Source organism: Gobio gobio, assembly GCF_949357685.1.
Source record: "Gobio gobio genome assembly, chromosome: 22".
NCBI classification, from domain to species: domain Eukaryota; kingdom Metazoa; phylum Chordata; class Actinopteri; order Cypriniformes; family Gobionidae; genus Gobio; species Gobio gobio.
Genome location: NC_137118.1, coordinates 10,745,705 through 10,767,172, shown reverse-complemented (window position 1 = coordinate 10,767,172; position 21,468 = coordinate 10,745,705). Strand labels below are relative to the sequence as shown.

The following is a 21,468-nucleotide window of genomic DNA, read 5'->3' as shown; positions in this document are numbered from 1 at the left end:
TTAGACTTATTAAATATATATAAGTATTCATCCTAATTAGATAAATAAAGTGAACACAATATAAATGTGTCGTATCTAAGAAGGGTGTGCTTTTAGGTCTATTTATTTTCTTATGTGGCAGAAATAGCGACGTCCTGTGGTTGAACTTATCTGCCACATTGCAAGTACAGGCTGAGATACAATCCGCCCCCTACTGGATGACTCCATGCTTACAGAGTTTCATTTTCTTAAAAGCAAGACAAGGAAACAGAGAAAGCGGTTGTCCAGCTGTTATCTGCCCCTGCACATGTTGAAATGGCAGAACAGAAGCCTGTATTTCAATATCTGCTGTCCAGTCTGGATCTCCTGAAGGATCCAGTGGCCCTTCCCTGTAAACACAATTACTGTATGATCTGTATTCTGGAATCAAGATGATCAGAAGGGAGTCTAGCTGCCCCCCCAATGCAGACAGACCTTCACTCCAACGCCTGTACTGAACAAAAACACCATTCTGGCTGAAATGGTGGAGAAATCTGCTGCTCCTGCTCAATGTGGGTCCTGAAGATGTGGAGTGTAACATTGTAATGGAAGAAAACACAACGATGTGAAGTCCAGTGTGATGATAAGGGTGATTTTGGAAATAACAATCAGTCCTGGACACTGCAAAACTCACTCATAATTCCATAGACAGTGAAATCATTAAACCCTATAGAATGAGTGTACGTGGTGGATCACAGAGCAGGAACTCTGTCCTTCAGCGCCTCTGACACAAGAGTCCAGACCACATTCACTCAAATAAAAGCTAATTCAAAATATTAATGATTCCTATAATAGTAGTAATACTAAACTAACATTATGATCAATATCACAAGTTTTGGCTGCATGATAAGTTGAAAATAATGTTGAAAAAGTAGATACAATAACAATAGAAATTGTGCATATTGCATATGAAATCTGAGAAAAAAATACCATATTAATAATTAAAGTTAGCATGGAACGGAAGTTGGAATAGACCTCATGATGTAGGCTATATAGGCCTATATTTATATCTGAGTGAAAAGGCTTAGTGACAGCTTGTCCTGCAGTGTTAAAATTAAATGTGCATGGATGAGTCATTTATAATAAATACTGAAATATTCCATAAAAAGTTATGTTGTGCTAGTTGTTAGTTGACTAGCATAGTATAAGCGATTAGCCTGATAGCTACACATTTGCATTTACCCTACATATTCTCAATCATCTTTAATGTAATTATGTGCTAAATTAAGTATTTATTGTTCAAATATTTCAGTTATAAATAAAACAAATGAATGGTGTTCAATTAATCACTGGCTATTATTCATACACAGTTAACGTGTAAGAAATACGTTCAATTGGTTGTATTATGCACGAATGTGTTTTCGTACGCATTGTATAATAAGATATGCGTATTTTAAATTAATATAATTCGTATTAGCCTACTTAGGATAAACAGTTTGTGGAGACCCGCGAGATTAGTCATGATGACACAGGCACCTCTCATCTAGATGGCAGCAGTGAGTTCCCGCTGCCGCTCTGCAGATCTCAACATTCACAGAGGTACATAAACGTTTCCGCTAAAGGCAAAATGGTGGACTTGTTATCATCTTTGGCGCCCTGCAAAAATCTAAAAATCAGTCTGTATATACTATCATAGAGTCGTTGCACACTACATCACCATGTTTAAGAAAGCTAAGAGGTGCAATTTCAGGCGGAGGAATGATTCGGACGAGGAGGAGAGAGAGGAGAACCAGCAGTCCGGCGGGCCCGGGGCTGAAGAGTCTGCGAAACCGGGCGAGTCCAGCACGGGTCCCGCTTCTGGAGCAAACGTGGTGAACAACCACGGAAACGGATTTCAGCCTGGTGCTGTCAAGGTCAACAAAGAACAGAAGAGAAAGAAGGAGAACCGAGAGGAACCGAAAGCGAGTCTGCTGAGCTTCCACGACGATGAAGGTGCTTATTAACTGCCATTAAAGAAAGACACGTGTAACGTAAATAAATGTAGACAAAAACAGTGTAATGTTTCACAAATTATTCGTGTAGAGTGTTCGTGGTGCAGTTCATCGTCTAATTGTAGTCAATTGTGTAACACAGTTCGTGTCATTTAAAGTGACAGTCACTAACAAAAAACAAAAACACAAGCTACTTTGCATATTAATGGATTAGTTCACTTCAAAAAGAAAATTTCCTGATAATTTACTCAACCCGATGTCATCCAAGATGTTCATGTCTTTCTTTCTTCAGTCGAAATTAAGTTTTATTTTGTTTAGAAAAACATTTTTAGGATTTTTCTCCATATAATATATTTCAATGGCAACCAAAATGTTGAAGGTCCAAATCAATGCAGTTTCAAAGGGCTTCAAAGGATCTGCACTACCCCTGCTTAGCTAGCCTATTCCTCGTCTGGGATCGTGCAGAGCCTTTGAAACTGCATTGATTTGGACCTTCAACATTTTGGTTGCCATTGAAATACATTACGTTATATGGAGATAATTTTTTTTTCCTCAAAAACCTAATTTCTTTTCCATTGAAGAAAGAAAGACATGAACGTCTTGGATGGCATTGGGGTGAGTCAATTATCAGGAAATTCATTTTGAAGTAAATTAATCCTTGTAGGTTATATTAACTAGTAATAGTGATAAATTAGGACTCTGCTCTAATTGGAATATACTCAATGATTGGCATAAGATCAATATGATACCGCGATAAAAATGGAATGCTTAATAAAACCTTATCCAGTAATGATACAAATAAAAAAGTAAACTTTGAATTTGTGTCCCAACTCCCAAATTACACTATATAAGTGTATGAATTTTATAACGTGTATGGATTAACTGTATACCTCTCTCTATTAGATGACTCTGAAGTGTTCCGTGTGAAGAAATCCTACCACAGCAAAAAGATCGTCAAGCAGCTGAAGAAAGAATACAAGGAGGATTTGGAAAAGTACACCGGTCCCGCACCGGAGCAAAGCACACGCATTGGTACTAAACATCTTTTTTTTTCCAAAATATCATGCATTTCTATAAATCAGAATCAGGGGACTGCTTTTTGGTGGGAAAATCCTTTACTGTGGGAAAGTATAAAAAACACTGTAAGACGAATACCTTTTTACTTCAAATTGTATTTAACACAGTTTGTTCTTGTTATTAAACTCGGTAAGGCGCGTCAAGTTTGGTTTATTTGAATAGCGCATTTCCCACACGCCGGTGATTTTAGTTTCGTTTTCTCTGGCAGTGAATAATCAAACATTGCCTAAATGTCTTGACCCTGTGGAAAATAAAATCCGCTCTTCAGACATTTTACAGCAAGTGTTGCTTTGCAACATCAGTAGAACATATGAAGACGAAGATATTCAAGAAGGTGTCTATTCAGTGTCCCATTCCTCTCAAAGCGCAGAGCGGTATAGCCTATATGACGCATCTTTGCGGGGAAATAGTATGAATCAAATATTTTTCTAACTAATATTTAATTTTCATATATTCTTGAGGTTACCATTATTTACTGAAAATCTTTTTTGTTTTGTAGGCTGTGTTGTTTCACTGACCGAAGTGCTAAAATAAACACGCATGGATGTTTCAGCCTCAAATGATTTCAAAATGTAGCCTAGGCTATATATCTGGCATAGACTACAGTATTTAAAATAGCATATATGCATTAGTTACATTCTCAATTTAATTTACAGAGCAATCCCTGCTAAGTTTTTAGTTTAACTAATACTATAGAAGAGGATTAGTGTGTGTCGCACACAACAGACTCGCAACGGGGGCGTGGCATCACGATGGTGGCGCTCCATCTCGATGTCGGCACAGCCCTAGCGCGCGCCTCCTGCACTCTCTTTTGGGTTGTTCTTTGAAACGACAGAGGACGACTCGGGGTAATTTTTCTATAAACCATCATGAAATAGCGGCGAGAAGAACATACACGACAATGCAGGGCTCCAGAGTGCGACCAAATGGTCGCATTTTGCGACTAAAATTTGAGAGTGTGCGACTGAATTTTACATCCAGTCGCACATGTGCGACCAGTAAATTTGCCTGCTGTCGGTACTGGAGAAATTAAGAAAATACACTTACTAATTATAATTGATAGACGTTATGTCTGGTAAATTCTATCTTTGCCAGCCGTTTCTATATGAGAGAATATTAAACCATTTGTCCGTGATGCATTTTTGCCATTCGCAATCCAGAAGAGAGAGAAAGCGAGCGAGATCTCTCACGTGGAGCTCCAGCGAACACAACACCACAGTCAGCTTAATGAGTGACGATGGCCAAGAACTAAACACAAGTTTAGTCTGCTTAAACTTTAGGGATGTGCTGTGATATTAATCTAATTTTATTTTCAATTTTGGCTTCCAAGAATTATAAAAAGATGGAATGAGGTAAAACTATTCCGCCGTGTTTATTCGAGTGCGACATCCTTCGCTTCACAGCCTTGCGCTGTCATTTCTCCTTAAGCCTAAACTAAACGTCAGATTCAGTGATTGTTGTAAACTGCAGTCTCTACTGTTGCTAAACTGCGGGATGTGTTTGATAATAAAGAGCTATTAAAAGCACAATAATCCGTGCAAGAGACGCTGTTTCCAACTTCAAGGCGGCTTATGTGTGTGTGCTGCGAAATGGACCGACTTGCACTTAATATTTTAGGCTTCGTGTGCGCGTCTAAACCATCAAATAAACAACAAATAGCCGGTGTCAAAATGACCGGATTGGAGAGTAGTTATTTTAACAGTTTATATCTTAAATGGGCGTAAATAGTTTGGAGAAATAGGAGAATATGATATTATTAGTTCTACATTCGATCGGTCTTAAAGGGGCAGCGTCTAATAAACCTGCTGACGATTGAACCATTAATTCGAATCGAACAAAAGGCAAATAGAAAATATTCACATCTCTTGAATTAATAACTTAAGCTTTTATAAGCATTAATCTATCAATTTATACAGTGAAAACTATGCAGTGTTATTTTACATTTCATTACTTTATTAGATTTCTTTGTAGGTCTGTTCTTTACTGTAATATTAATGTTAGCAGACCTTCCGAATCCCTCTACACTGGTCCATTTACACATAGATGTTTTATATTTTGTTCAAACTTTGCGGTTTCTTTTGCTATAGATATTTTACTTTTCAGATTATAAAGCCATGTTAATTATGTTCTTAATTATGTTTTTTTTAATAAAAAAAAATATATATAAAGTATAATAAAAAGAACCGGTAAGAATACTGTTAAAGTACCGGATCGATAAGCAGTATCGGTAAGAGTAGTAATACCATTAAAACCTTAACGATACAGATCCCTATTAGTAATACAGTTGAAATTAGTAGATTTGGTTAGCATGTTGATTTACGGTGTGCGCCCCCAAAATTTCTGGTTGTGCCCCTAAAATTTTCAGTTGGGGGCCACTGTGCTCCTAGTGAAAAAAGTTAGTCTGGAGCCCTGCAATGTTTACTTTAGTAAACTTGACCAAAACAGTTAATGGTCAATAGCATCCCGACACTGCTGGGGACGTTGTTAACTTCATTAATGTGTTTACTGTGATAATGGACTGCGGAAGGGAGTAGGATTCGGTATTCGGTTTCGGATTCGGCCGAATCTTAACCAGTGGATTCGGTATTCGGCCGAACCCCAAAAATCTGGATTCGGTGCATCCCTAGTCCAAAGTCGCGTGTTATACTATGACCACGCTCCGAACCGAGACAAGCTAACCGAACGGTTCGGATGTGTTTTCATGTACCGTGCCACCCCTACTTGTGACATGCATTTGTATTATCTAAGGCTGTGTGATTATTGAAGTAAAATGTCATATGCAATACAATACAATTAAAACCTGAAAATGATACAACCAATACATAGGTTTCACACTCTGGATAAAGAAAATATCACTACAACTTCTGAAAGTGTTTAAGCATTACATAAAGAGTAATGTCACACATCTGACAATGTAATTTTAACATCAATGTAAACAAATGAAATGAATGCCAATTTGTAAATACCACGTAAGACATCGTCAAGAAGGGCATTTTGACATTTTAACTCTGTATTTTGACCGTTCAAGTCTAAAGGCCTGTACACACCAGGACGAATATCGCGCGCGCTTATCGCCAGTGTTTTCCGGCGATTTTCACTGGCGATGCGCCGAGTGAACGTGCACATTCAGTAGATAGCGCTCCCGGTACACAAGGTGGTGCTGCGGCACTTTACGCTTCTGACACTCGCTTGTCACACAGAAGAAGAAGAGAGACCGTATTTACGTGCTTGCCAAAACCACAGATATATTATGTCTATGGCCAAAACCATTCACACACGTTTTGCTAACTGGCAGGCAGCATTAGCAGCTCATCTTCTTCTTTGTCTACTTACTACTTCGTCGTTTCAATGTGTGCTCGGCAAGACCGTTTTGTGCTTGAGCGCCACCAAGTCGTTTTTTACTGTCACTTCAGCAGCTCCAGGCACGTGAACAAAAGCGCTGCTCTCATTGGTCGGCCAGTTTTTCACGCGCCACGTCAACAAAAAAAAAACGAACCCGAGGCGTTTTTAAAAAAATGACGCTTTTACGCCTGCCGATTTGCGCGTCGGTGTGCACACTCACATTGGCGCCCTTTGTTTAGTCACGAGGCGTTGAACGTCGGCGATAAACGCGCGCAAAAAACGTCCCGGTGTGAACAGCCTTAAGGCGCGAAAGATAACTGAAGGGGTCGCGCGCTGTCAGAGAGACGATTTGTGCGCATTCTTTGGGTGTGTGTGTCACATGCATATCGCAATACGTACATTTGGAATATTTCAATAATTTCGATGTGTTGTGCAGCCATAGTATTATCACTCACTGGTTTGTTCGTTTCAGGTGGACCTACTCAGATTCTGTCCATTAAAGAGGAGCCCTTAGTGGGCAGCAGAGCCAGCAGTGAACATGGAGAAGAAGAAATGGAGGTGGACAGCAATGAGGAACAGGAAGAGGAGGGCGAGCAAAGGTCTGCGGGTGGAGCATTTAGCCAAACTATGTCTGCCCTCAGCTCGCTTAGACCAGGTGAGAGTTTCCATAACCTCCAGACTGGACCAGTTGAGCAAGTCGCAGGACCAACGTCAGCATGATTAGACTGTTTTTGCTTTTTTAGGACAGTCATACACGTCTGCAACCTGCTGATGTGTATTGTGGTTAAACATTGATTGTTGTTAAACAACGTATATGATCAAATCCACTTTTTTTTTAATATGGCAAACTAATTGCTTTTAGGCTCTTTCTGGTTAAACAAATTCATGTGAAAGTGATTAATCATTGTTTACACCAACAATAACTGTCATATGTTTCAACAGGCGAGATCCCCGACGCGGCCTTCATTCATGCTGCTCGTAAACGTAGGCAGATGGCTCGAGAGCTCGGGGGTGAGGCTCCGTTGACTGAGAATGAAGCGACGAACAAGCGCCTTGTTCGCGAAGATGAGAACGGCGGCAGTGACGACGATGAAGATGAGAAGAGAATCAACTTCAGTGGAGTCAAGATAAAGACTCAGAGGCAGAAAATAGCAGAGGAGATCGGTCAGTGTGTGACGCATGTGGTCGCAGTTCAGAGCTGAAACTTGTTGATGTAGAATTACAGGAACACCCACTCACCTGCTCTCCAGAGGGACTGCCCTTGTAATAAATGTCATGTCACTTAGAAAAAGACACAAACAAGACAGAATAACTATAATTAGGAATTATGAGAGAATTGCGTGAGAAATCAGATCCTAGCAAAGATGTGCACTTAACCACGATCTGACCATAGTATTTATTTTGACTCTGTCTGTGTGTGTTTTGTTTTAGGTATTGAAGGCAGTGATGATGAAGCTCTAGATGATGGCCAGGATGAGGAAGTGAATCGCTGGGAGCAGGAGCAGATCAGAAAGGGCATTAGCATCCCGCAGGTGAGTCAGAGTACATTAATTAGCATATATAGTGCAACAGTGCCGGTCCACTTTTTCAGTGGCCTTGGCTCCATATTTTTTCCATGGGGATTTTAAAAAGGTCTTCATTTCAGAGTTAAAAGCCATTAACGAAACCAACCAGCTATGAGGTCCATCACAACATTGAAAAATAAGATGATTTAAAGCAAAAAAAACTAAAAAAGTATTTGAAAATTACACAAAGGTACAAGACTGTGTACTTGAAGTGGTCATGACATGGATTTTCTTTATTTGAATATTATCCTCTGTCTCAAATGATCAATTTTTAAGGGGTGGCTCCTTTAAGACTTGTCAGTAAACGGCCACTGTTATGATTGTAGCTGCTGTCAGATCCTGTACTGCTGACTGGTTCATCTTTCAACAAAAGTTTCATCATGAACTCTCAATTACACTGTGCCTCGTTTACAAAACAATCAGCTGTCAAATTCTCCAAAAAACGATCCTCTGACGCGATCCATGATGCCATTAATAGTGAACCATCCACTTGTTCCTGACACTGGTATCCTTCTGAAGCTTCTACAGATATAAGCAAATTAGCTGTTTAAACCGCGTCAAAGGGAACATTCCTTTACACTTTCCATTTTAACTCATCTGCAGATTTAAACGTGGAGTAGGGAATCACAGGGTACCTCATGATACTAAACGTAGCTAAATGTTTATTCTTGTCAGTCAGTATGAATTAATTTTGATCGCAGGACCAGTCAAACTATGAAAAAAAGTGCGACATATAGTCCCGAAAATACGATATTGCTAGACAATCCTATAATGATGTATCACGATATCTGTCTAACTATGAAAACAAAATGCCTGTGAAAAGGTTCAGTGCTGCCTTTGGACTTGAACGTGGCTGGGGCATCTATTATTTTACTTACACTACTGTCTCCCATCCTGTTAAAAATCTCTTTTTCTGAGACTAGTTAACTTAAGTTTCACGGTTCCCACATTCATGTGTTGAGCGTCACCTTGAGGAGCGATGAAGTAGTGACGCTGGGAGCAGGGAAATCTATTTAGAGTGCCTTATTTTATTAATTAAAATATAGATAATGCATGGGCGTTATAGAAATGTGGATGGGTCCTCTAAAAAATGTTTTTTTACTGGAGTAGATGGCATTTATATTAAGTAAAAATATATCGCCTTGTTTACTAAACCTCTGGTTGGGCCAGACAAAATTACGAAAATCAATGAGTTATTGAGAGTTGGCAATAGGGTAGGGGTAAAACACATGGCATGAAGTTTTGACGCAAATCAACCAGAGGTTCGAATCCGCCTTTTGCTGAACTCTCTCTACTCCCTTTTCCCATCACATACAGATAGGAAAGGCATTTATTTAAAAAAAAAAATGAAGTAAATATTAGAAAAGTGGAAATAAAGCGTCTAATATGTGTTTAATAATAACGTGTTTATCGGTTAGGGGTAAGTAAACCGACATGCGCTGAATTCAGTCAGAACGTGTTTTTTCATTCCATTGCGCTACTTTTCTATCGTTTTTAATGTAAACATTGCCCTAGTGTTTGACTGTTGTGCTCGTTTCCATACTTTTTCAGTGTCGTGCATGACACGGCTTTATAAACGCGGCAAAATTTCAAATAACCTTTAAAAAGCGTGTCTCTAGACCTGCACTGACCTGCTTCTCATGTTTTAACCGCAAAAACGCGTCCTGTGTGGATGACCCTAAACTGCTATACAAGATATAAACTATTCTTATTTCAGTGCTATTATTTAAGCAGACAGTTTGCCTCGTATATTCAGTTTAACAGCATTAACAGCAAGCCAAAGAGGGCAAGGTTTCAACTGAAATATGAATATACTCTGAAGGAGTATGTGACAAATTCAGCTTTGTATCCGTCACAGGAATAAATTAATATTTAAAATATATTAAAACAGCCATCAAAAACATAAAGCTTTCTGACTCTAAACTCTTCAATGATAGTGTAAATATATATATTTTTTTGACTGTTTAAGTATAATTCTTTTGACATTCCTTCAGTGTACTATAGTTTGTGCTTTGAAATCACAATTTTTAATGCTGACGCAAATCCTTTTGTCATATCTTGTTGAAATTTTAGGTCCAAATCACCCAACCCGAGGATACAACCATGTATTACCAAGGCAGTTATGATGCACAGCCGTATGGAGCGACCTACGCCATGCCGTTTAGCTACACCACTGCCACAGTTGGAGTTGACAACAGCAAGACTTTGAAAGCAGAGCCTTCAGTTCCTTATCCCATTCCCTCTTGTGACCTGAGCCCTATAACCACAGATCTGGTAAAGAAACGTCTCAAAGACAGGTACGGTCTGAACTGCCTTTTCATCGGCGGTCACTGTAGCCCCTCAAATTGCCAGTTCAAATCTGCCCAGTTGGTATTTCCTAGGATTTTAAATGTACCAACACTTTATAGATTTTAATGCCCTGATAAAGTCACGTCATGCACGTCCCATAAAATTGCTCTATTCAGACATTGAAGATGAAAGCTTGCACTTTGGACTTCCAGCATAGTGAGGATACACACAAGGCGCATACCTCCTCGCACGTTGTTCCTGGTTAATTCCGGGTATCGCAGTTTCTGCAGAAATGTAATATTTCTTCCTCCGGATGGAGTATTTGCAGATGCTGAAATCTGCAGCTGTTTTACTGACTCCATTGCATTGTTTAGACCTAACCATCTTCATCAGGACATGTGCGACCCTAGCGATGTCCCCATACATCACTAATAACAAACCTCTCTTTGACTCCCCTGTGCACCAGGCTGAGCTTCATGCGCCAGGGGCACAATTCCAATGCCCGGCGCTTTGAGCAGATCCAGGAGGAGCTGGATGCCTCCAAAAAGACCATCCAGCTCCTAGAGGGCTCCTCACAGGATGCCGCAGACAAATATAGATTCTTGCAAGAAATGCGAGGGTATGTTGGAGACTTGCTTGAGTGTTTCAGTGAAAAGGTAAGAATGAATGCATTTGTTTTTATGTTGCTGCTGTTTTTTTTACTGACTTGTTTTTTTAGTTGTTGTTGGTTTTATTCAGACCTTGCTACTATATTTCTTCTTGATTTAAAAGTTTATTGGATGTTTCCTGTGTCAGAATATTGTCTACTTAGTAACACTTTAAACATATTTATCTCAACTAAAATTACTATATTCTTTTATAATACCATTAGGAGTAAAAATAGCGCCTGTTACTTCATATAAATCACATGGTTCATGTTTATGATGATTGTTAAATTTATTGTCAGCAGTCCACCAGGTCATATTTTCATATGGATATCATGGATTATTTTGTAATCTTCCATATTTTCCCCACAGCTCATGCAGCAAAAGATTCTTTCTGTGGTTCTTTCATTTCTTTCAGCTATAAAGAGGCACTATATACACAAATCATGGTGTCTTTGAGGCATGGAGAACTAACATATCACTATAAAAGTGTTATTAGTTGAAAAAAGCCTTTATCGGAATAGGTCATACTTTCTTTTTGCTTGTGTAAGACTTCCAATTCTTTAGGTAGCAACAGTAAGTAGATTGTTGTTGAACCATTAAAAAAATTTAATAAAAGGCCAAAATGGTAAATCTTCATTACACCACCAGTGGACTATACTGCCCTTTAAAGGCAAAATGCATTGACCGTGCATTTGTAGCATTAAGCGCTCATTTGAATGCTTGATGATAGCTTAATGATTGCGGTACATGAAAACTATAGAGTGCAGCATTCAGGTCCCATTTGTTTTCTCCCAAGGGGAATTGATTTTGAAAGATACATTTTAAACCGTTAAAAAGAATATAATGCATGCTTTTTTTGAAGCCCTCAGCCAGCTATTTTTTACAGTGGAATTCTTGGTGAAAAACTACCTCACCATGATTTTGTAAAGTCCTCTCCACCAATCAAAGAATTGGCCAAGCAAATCACGCCAAAAGATCAGTTTCTCCCTGCTCTCTCAAATAAAATTATATTTGTATATTCATATTTTTGCATTGAATGTAAAATATATTATGTTTCTATATACACAATCAACATCTTTAGTTTTGGTTTTTATTCATCATTTTAATATCACTCGCAATGCCTCACAGGATTGTAATTCTTTCCCCACATTGAAACCAGTAAGTGTGCAGTCTTGTAACCTTTTTGTCCTTTTTTCAAATACTTTTTTTGTTTGAAATCAAAGTTTGTAATGTGATTCACCTCGTAGCTGGTTGGTTTGGCTCATGGCTCATATAACTCTTAAAGGGATAGTTCACCCAAAAATAAAAATGTCATTAATTCTGTCATCATTTACTCAACCTCATGTCGTTCCAAACCTGTAAGACCTTTGTTCATCTTTGGAACACAAATGAAGATATTTTTGATGAAATCCGAGAGGTTTCTGATCCCACATAGACTGTACGGTCATTGTAACTTTCAAGGCCCAGAGAGGTAGTAAAGACATCTTTAAAATAGTCCATGTGACTCAAGTGGTTCAACCTTAATGTTATGAAGCAACGAGAATTACTTTATTTAACAATTTCTGCCGTAGAACCTGGAAGCTCTGCACTGTTTACTACGTTAACAGCATAGGAGACTGTCACAGACGAGAAGAAATTGTTGAATTAATATGTTACTTTTTTTTTAACATCCCTGAATGGGAAGAATGAATGGAAAAAAGTGGACCGACACTGTTGCACTCTATTAAACACAAAGCTCCTGCAGCCTCTTTTTGATTCTGTAGTTAATTTTGAACAATTATACCTCAGTTGTTGTGTTAACTAACTGCATTAAATGAAAACGAGCTTTTTGTCAAAAACAACCAACAATGGCTTAAAGGTTCAGTGTGTAGTATTTATGATGGTCTATTGGCAGAAATGCAATATAATACACATAACCAAGGTTGCAGTGGTGTATAAAGACCTTACACAATGTACCGTTATGTTTTTTATTACCTTTGAATGAGCCATCATTCTCTCTACATACACCGTGGGTCCCCTTACAGTGAAATTGCCATTTTGTGCCCTCACGTTTCCACAGTAGCCCTAAAAGGACAAAATTCTCTACAGAGAGCTAGTCACTCTCTGCTCTCTCTGGCGACGACATTTTTTTGTCCTGTTGGCCACCGTAGCTTCTCTATGCTTTGAAAGGGGGGGGGGGGGGGGGTGCAATTCACAACCTCACCGCTAGATGCCGCTAAAATCACACACTGCACCTTTAACGGAAGTCTTTCACAGAAGTAGTTTTTTTTTTTTTGGCCCATAAAAATGTTAATACCATGAAGCATTAACACAAGGGGAAGCCAGTTTTGATCCAGCTCTAAAGGGCTTTGTGTTTAGAGCGATTTAATTTGGCTGCTTTCTCTCCCATGCCACAGCAGAGCACACTAAGCCCCTCGTCTCGGTCTCCGGCCCCTTGTTTTTGGTTCAGCTGTCACAAAAATCATCATATCTTTCAGGTGCCTGTTATTCTGGAGCTTGAGGTCGCCATGCACCAGTTACTTCGGCAGCGGGCGTCCCGTCTCGTCCAGAGAAGACAGGATGATATTAAAGATGAATCGTCGGAGTTTTCCAGCCTTTCAAGTCAGTCCATCTTGAAGGTTTTTATTTGAATGGCCTCATTGTTTTTTTTTCTTTTCATTTTCGTTATGATTAATTGCACATCAGAATAATACACACTGTGCGCGTGTGCGTGAGTGTGTGCGCGCGTGTGCGCGCGTGAGTGTGTGCGTGCGTGAGTGTGAGCGAGAGAGAGAAAGCGAGAGAAACAATGAAAGTGTGTCAATGTATGTGGCTTTCGGATGGTGAAAGCTTACTGGCTTCTTATTGATCAGTGTTCACACTGATACATTGTTAAGATGCTGAGCAGGTAAGTTATTGGAGGGAATTTTCCATCTCAGCCCAGTAAAATTGAGCAGGTGTAAAATCAGAAAAGGGGAAAATCACTTTAGCACTGTGCATGAAAATAAATTAAATTTTTACTGACATTTGTGGACTAATGCATGAACATCTAGTGTGATATATTAATGAGTAGGTAATGACTATCAGATCTGTCAGTATAGGTTGTAACAGAGCTGGTGAGTTCAGCTTTACTGAGGGTTAATGTCAGTTCTTTCTGTTTCAGGTAAGGCTGTTATGGCCCCTAACCTGGACTCATTTGGTCGAGATCGCACAGCCTATCAGGAGCTCGCCAAGCAGAGGAGGATAGCTGAAAGAGAAGCCAGACGGTATGTTTTAAAAACAATTCTATATATACACCGATCAGGCATAACGTTATGATCAGGTGAAGGAAATAACACAGATTATCTCTTCATCACGGCACCTGTTAGTGGGTGGGATATATTAGGCAGCAAGTGAACATTTTGTCTTCAAAGTTGATGTGTTAGAAGCAGAAAAATGGACAAGCGTAAGGATTTGAGTGCGTTTGTCAAGGGCCAAATTGTGATGGCTAGACGTCTGGGTCAGTGCATCTCCAAATCTGCAGCTCTTGTGGGGTGTTCTAGGTCTGCAGTGGTCAGTATCTATCAAAAGTGGTCCAAGGAAGGAAAGGTGTGAACCAGCGACAGGGTCATGGGCGGCCAAGGCTCATTGATGCACGTGGGGAGTGAAGGCTGGCCTGTGTGGTCCGATCAAACAGACGAGCTACTGTAGCTCAAATTGCTCAAGAAGTTAATGCTGGAAGCATTGCAGTTTGTTGCGTATGGGGCCAGAAATAAGAAAGAAGACATGTCTAAACAAACACCAGGTCTAACTTTTATAACAAATCCACCTTTTATGCATAACCTACTATAAATATGATAGGCGTGCTTTTACCTGCCTTTTAAAATAGAATTTCTGTGTTATTCTAGTTAATGACAATGGTAGAGAATTCCATGTTTTCATTGTCCTATATACTACTGTACGTTTGAGGAAATTAGATTTTGCTTTGGGGAGTGAAAATCTGCCTTCTGTTTCCTGTCAAGTGGCATATGTGTACGACTCTAAATTGCATTTTAATTGATTGTAGCGATCCAATGGAATTTTAAACTGCAAAACCTTCCATGTTGTAGTTATTTTAATTGCTTTGTATTATACTCTTTTCAAATCTAGTAAACATGTTCTAATCTTCTCAGTATTGTGCTTTGAATGGTAACCTGTAATGGCCTAAAATGTTTGGAAATGTGCAGAAGTTAGCGATATAGTCACAATGTCAGTCAGGCAAATAACGGACCTGGATAAACGGGCCTGTTAACACTATAACTGAAACAAATAATGATTGAATCAAAATCATAAACTAATGGAATCAGGACGTAGTGAAATTGAATCAGAAAATCTGTATCAATACCCAGATCTACTTTCTGTGAAGTATTTCAGTTTTAATAACTGTCCGTCTGTTTTTGACACATCCCAGAACCCGTCGCAGGCAAGCTCGAGAGCAGAACGGCAAGAGAGCCGAGCATAAGGAGGGGCTGTCTAGTGATGACGAAGAGACGTCCACTGACATCACCAGCTACAACCTCGAGAGAGGTGACCAACCTAACACACACCAATACAAGATAGAAGGCTTTTACATTTTAATATTTTCTTGGTTTAAACGTTTCATCTTTTTGATTTCCAGATCGCATTTTTAGTGAATCCAAGAAGGTTTTTGAGGATGTGGTGGAGGACTTCCACTCTCTAGACAACATAAAGTCTCACTTCGAGACCTGGAGAAAGCTGTATTTTACATGCTACAGAGATGCCTACATCGGACTGTGTCTGCCCAAACTCTTTAACCCACTTATTCGACTGCAGCTCATCTCATGGTCTCCATTCGAGGTACAGAGAGCATGTAATTTCCCCATTTTTGTGATCTTCTTTGCATTGTTGATTATTTCAGTCTTTAATTGCCATTTGTATTTATGCAGGTGGAGTGTCCCAACTTTGAGTACATGCTGTGGTTTGAGTCTTTGCTCTTCTATGGTTTTGAGGAGCAGAGCTCTCTAAAGAAAGAGGAAGACATAGATAACAGCCTGCTTCCTGCTATTGTAGAAAGAGTGCTTCTTCCTAAACTAGCAGGTTAGTCTGTCCATTTCCCATCTATGTTAGGGTTCAGTTCTTACTTTTAAACTCAGAACAGCACGTCAAACACAAATCACTCGTTTAAAACATGATTTCCACCCTTCCTGTCACCCCCTCAGTTCTGACAGATCAGGTGTGGGATCCGCTCTCCAGCAGTCAGACGTCCAGACTGGTGGCTTTCATGCAGAGGCTGATCAAAGATTATCCCACTGTGCTGCACGGCGACAACCGCAACACACAAGTCAGTGAAGGGATGAGACTGCAGCGCATTAAAGCCACAGGCTCTAATTTTTGCATTTTGAGTTATTAAAGCCTACTGTATCATATTTAAAAAAAAAAAAAAATTTAAGGCCTGTAAATTATCAACATACAACTTTGCTGTAAAACCTGTTGTACACACATTCTACTACATGCCTTCTGTCAAAGTTAAAGGCCTTTTTGTATAATTCTAAAAACGTCCCTCTTCAGGTTGTCTTTTTGCTATGAAATCTGATGACTTTTATCATTCAAATTTGAGAATAAATGTAACTTTTATATTGTTTGTAACACTTCAGGATGAACACTTACTGGACTGAAGAAACATAGATTTCCTTGATTATTAAATCATGTTAAAATTAGGCTTTTGAGGTACATGTATTTGTACATCTCTCAATAATCATTGTATTGCCCCCAAAATCAATGTATTAGCCCCCCAAAATGAAAACTACAGAGCTTTGATCATAAAACTAGGTATTTAAATATCATCTTATTGGGGGATTTATAATTGTTTTTATCCGTTTTTCCCTCCCTGCATATGAGCGACATATTCTCCTAAATCATACTACATGAGCCATAAAAGCCTGATGCTTCTCACATGTTAACCTTTTTTTTTTTAAGGATTTTTGAAAGAAGAGAACATTTGTCTAAAGGCTAAAACTACTTTCATATGTCAGGCTTTACAGGTTTAAATTATTAGTTGCCTTTGATTGTCATTGAGAAATGAACTAATATCTTTCAGGAGCTTCTAAGGACCATAGTCATCCGAATTCGGCGGACTCTCGATGATGATATTTTCCTGCCTCTGTTTCCAAAAAAGTGAGTGTGAAATCACAGATTAGATGAGCGCGTGAGCACAATGGCCAATCGGAGGTGTTTTTGATTCTGCTCAACGGTTAAAATTTCAGTACCGAAGTGGGTACTTTTGAAAACAGTAACTCCAGCTGGATCACTGTTTGCATATGCTATTCTTTGTATAAATATTCTACTTTACGATTGTGACCGAGTATATTGTGTAAACCTGTGTAATTTGTTTCTTCCCCGTACAGTGTTATGGAGAACAAGAACTCTGGTCCTTACCTCTTTTCCCAGAGGCAGTTTTGGTCTTGTGTGAAGGTAAGACTAGACATGCTTGTATATTCTAGACTTTCTCCTGTCATCAGTTAACCTTTTTATGTTTTTAATGATTTAATATTTTAACCATTGCTCAATCTTATCCTCTGCTGAATCTCTTTCTTGTGTTCAGTTACTTGGAAATATCTTAATATGGGATGGGATCCTGTCTCTGTCAGCGCTGAAGGAGCTCGCCGTGGACAGCACACTAAACCGCTACCTTCTCTCGGCCCTGCAGACCACAGACGCCAGCGAGGAACATGTGGAGAAATGCCGCAGAGTATGACTCGTTTGGAATTAATATCCATACAGTGTTTACAGATGAAGTCATTCTAACCCTCTATTAACCCTAACCTGCTCTCAGGTGGTGGAGTGTTTTCCTGTGCAGTGGTTCAGCAGTCTGAAAGGACAGCAGACTCTTCCTCAGCTCGAGAACTTCTGCAGATATTTGAAACACTTGGCCAGCAGTCTGTACCGCAGCTGCGTGGCTGGATCAGACGTGGAGAAGAGGAACGTGAGGTAAAGTGGTTTCTTATGTTCTCATGTTAAATTAACATCTCAACATCTCTGTAGATGCCACATAAAGATCAGATATTAGCATAGTATGAAGGTATAATGATGGTTTAATATAAAACAGGGGCCTTCAGGGGGGGAAGTCTGGTGGTACTCTATGTTTAGGGGATCTGTCCACTGAAAAAAAAAACCCCATCAAATTAACATTAATTATTAACATTGGGTGTATATATTGATAAGGCATAAGATTGATAGGTGAAGTGAACATTTTGATTGTGTTGATCATCAAAGTTGATGTGTTAGAAGCAGGAAAAATGGGCAAGCGTAAGGATTTGAGCGAGTTTGACAAGGACCAGATTGCCCACTGCTGGCGCTTTCGGCGGTGGACAGGGGTCAGCATGGGCACCCTGACTGGTCTTCGGCTGTGCAGCCCCATACGCAACAAACTACGATGCACAGTGTATTCTGACACCTTTCTATCAGAACCAGAATTAACTTCTTAATTTGAGTTACAGTAGCTCGTCTCTTTGATCAGACCACACAGGCCAGTCTTCACTCCCCACGTGCATCAATGAGCCTTGGCCGCCCATGACCCTGTCCCCGGTTCACCACTGTTCCTTCCTTGGACCACTTTTGATAGATACTGACCACTGCAGACCGGGAACACCCCACAAGAGCTGCAGTTTTGGAGATGCTCTGACCCAGTCGTCTAGCCATCACAATTTGGCCCTTGTCAAACTCGCTCATATCCTTACGCTTGTCCATTTTTCCTTCTTCTAACACATCAACTTTGAGGACAAATTGTTCACTTGCTGCCTAATATATCCCACCCACTAACAGGTGCCGTGATGAAGAGATAATCAGTGTTTCCCTTAAATAGGGCACTATTTGAGGGGACAGCCATTTGTAGTGGTGTCCGAAACCATAGTGGACATAATTGAGTGCACTAATGAGTCTACAGCCAATGTACACACAGCGGCTGTCCGAATTCGCTCACTTGTTTTCATTCACTCCTTCAAGTGAACTGTATTTGTGGACTAAAGTAGGGAATCGTGATTGAGGGTTAAGGGGGCGATTTCGGGTCATAATGTTATGCCTGATCGGTGTATATACATACCATTATATGTTTCATGGTTCCAATGTATAAAGTAAAATTAAAATGTAGCATTCAAGTATTTGTATATCAATATTTTTTTAATGGCTCTACTATGTAAGTATTACCTCTCCTTTATTAATGCAGCTCTTGTTTCTCTACATAGGGAACAAATTAAGGATGTGATTAGGCTTCTGGGACGACTCAACGCTTTAGACCACGTGATCGCAGTTGCGTCAGAACATGGCATTAAAGATATAAAGACACTCCTCGAGAACAAATGAAAGGCAAACCAATGGAATACCTCACTGGGCGTTTTTGGATGAACCACACTGTGTAAATACTGTGAATATTGTACATTTATCTGTGTGGCTGAAGGGTTTTCTTTGGGGGCACATTGGTGGACTCGAGTGATGTTTCACCTTCAAGAACAGTTGAAATCCAGTGAAACTGCCACTGGTTTGGATTTGAAGTGCACTCTGCTGTGTTAAGGCTTTTGTAATCCCTTTCCTGAGAAGGCGTCACTTCTTTTTACTTTTTTTAAACAGATGGGATCTCTTATTTGGATCTTTTAAACTGTCCATCACTCTGCAGTATCATTTACCTGCTAGAAAATATATTGGTTCTGAACTCTTTCCCCTCCCTCAAAGGCTTGCACCATATTGTGAACAACATTTCACAATATTTGAGGTTTGGACCTGCTCATGTGCCAGCCTCATCCCTCATCCCTAAGTAAATGAACCTGACATGCTGGCCAACAAAACCACGTGCTACTTTAATGAATGTACTTATTTCGTTGTTGTTTTCCTGAACTTTGAAATGTTTTATTTGCATAAATAAAGTGTTAATGATATTCAAGTTTCTCCTTTGTTATACAGTGTAGTTGTGACCTCACAATTGCAACGTACAACTATATAACTTTCAGTGCAACTTGAAATTATGACTTTATATCTCAGTGTAACTAGTATTTCTTCATTTTTCTCGCAAATGTTTTCACTTGTGGAAACAGCAATTACACTAGTCACTGCATGTAAAGATTTAATTGTATAATCTGTTTTTACATGCATTTTGCATATAGTACACTTTATAGTTATGTCAGCAGTTTTCTCAGGTGTCTAGCTGTGGTTTGGCCTGAGGAAGAAAGCGACACATAATTTGATTCTATAGAAGCGTTTGTTTAAACCCAAGCTGAAAGCACAGCTGGATGTTAGTTTTTATGAATGTGACTTTGCCGTTATATAGAATTGTCTTTTCCTCCCCAGTGGTTTTTCATTATTTTTAGTCGACAGTCACTAAAGGTGTAAACCTATTGTTTCTGGCTGGGAGTCTATGGCAGCCCATAAAACCCTTCGGAGGGAAATTTGTCAGACTGACAGGCGAGAGTCGGAATTTTGCTGGTGGTCAAACTCAAACCCTCTAGTGCCACCAACAGCTCCAAGCTGAACTTTCCAGCTCAACAACCATGTGGTCCAGATAGGTATCGTTTTTTTTCTTTTTGTTTCTTGGCTTATGCGTATAGAAGACATTTTATGCCACAAGAAAATTATGACAAGTCAAATTTAGAATAATTTTTTACATTTATATAGCGCTTTACATAGAATGGGGGAGGCCATGATGGGCAAATTTGGCCAGGATGCCAGGGTTACACCCCTACTCTTTTTTCCAAAGGACATCTGGGGTCTCATCCGAAGGAAGGTTTTGTGGATTCCTGTTGAAATGACCGGATTTTGCCTGTGAAAATTCGCTGAATGACAGTAAATGTGACCGGAACCTTCAGTCATAATTTTGAGATAACATCGTAATTTTGACTTTGACTTCATAATTATGAGTGGAAATTGAAAATGGCCTCCGAATTTAGAATTTTTATGACAAAATTTGACTTGTCAATAATTATGAAATCGTATCTCATGATTTTGACATGGTATGCCATGTTTTTAGCACTTTGAGATTTTGTTTAATGTAAAGTGCGTTACAAATAAAATGTATTATTATTATTATTGTTTCTTTATAAACTACCAATCCATTATGTTTTTGTGTGTTGGGAATTGCCTTCCAAACTCAGGAGGCCTACCTTATTTAGATTATTTTTTTCCGAGATTACCTTAAATATCAGATTTTGACCTAATTTGGCTTAAAATGGATCTTATTACAGTTATACAATTCTTTACTTCTCAAACTACTTTGGAGTCCAAATTTAATGTCCTATCAATTTTGAAGCAGAGCGCGAATTCAGGCGTCAGTTTGGCGTTGAATTTATAACCGCTAAGGGGCGTTGTTAGGGTGGCACGACCATAGACTGTGGGCAGGACGCGGAGTGGAGGCCTAAAACCCCATTAGCTGTTATAAATTCACTTTAAACCACGGCTTCACGTGGCTTATTGCTTTTATAAAACGTTTACCATACAATACAATTTTAATGCCACAAAATGTATAACTTTCATGAAGTAAAATCGCAAAAAGCCTTGCTTCCGCTGGAAAAAAAAAAAGTCCCTGACAAGAACAAGCAACAAAAGTTAGGTTATTATTACGCCATCAGATGGCGGCAAAGACTGTTTTTATGAGTGAGT

The 21,468-nt window shown here is 39.3% G+C and overlaps 1 protein-coding gene across 1 annotated transcript; it reads left to right on the top strand.

Moving 5' to 3' along the window:
* Window positions 1-1,535: 1,535 nt before the first annotated feature.
* On the top strand, window positions 1,536-19,754 carry paxbp1 (PAX3 and PAX7 binding protein 1). Its single transcript, XM_079804782.1, has 18 exons — window positions 1,536-1,950; window positions 2,853-2,981; window positions 6,841-7,023; window positions 7,311-7,532; window positions 7,800-7,900; window positions 10,007-10,230; window positions 10,689-10,878; window positions 13,347-13,470; window positions 14,012-14,114; window positions 15,278-15,393; window positions 15,485-15,684; window positions 15,774-15,924; window positions 16,047-16,168; window positions 16,925-17,001; window positions 17,232-17,298; window positions 17,429-17,575; window positions 17,660-17,814; window positions 19,068-19,754. Exons 1-18 carry the CDS (start codon window positions 1,677-1,679, stop codon window positions 19,183-19,185), a joined length of 2,703 nt encoding a protein of 900 aa, XP_079660908.1. The 5' UTR covers window positions 1,536-1,676; the 3' UTR covers window positions 19,186-19,754.
* Window positions 19,755-21,468: the final 1,714 nt, after the last annotated feature.

Coding starts and splice junctions, on each gene's coding strand:
- paxbp1 (XM_079804782.1), top strand. CDS start 1,677: ATGTTTAAGAAAGCTAAGAGGTGCAATTTCAGGCGGAGGAATGATTCG. Junction 7,533..7,799: donor GAAAATAGCAGAGGAGATCG/GTCAGTGTGTGA, acceptor GTTTTGTTTTAG/GTATTGAAGGCAGTGATGAT. Junction 14,115..15,277: donor GCTGAAAGAGAAGCCAGACG/GTATGTTTTAAA, acceptor GACACATCCCAG/AACCCGTCGCAGGCAAGCTC.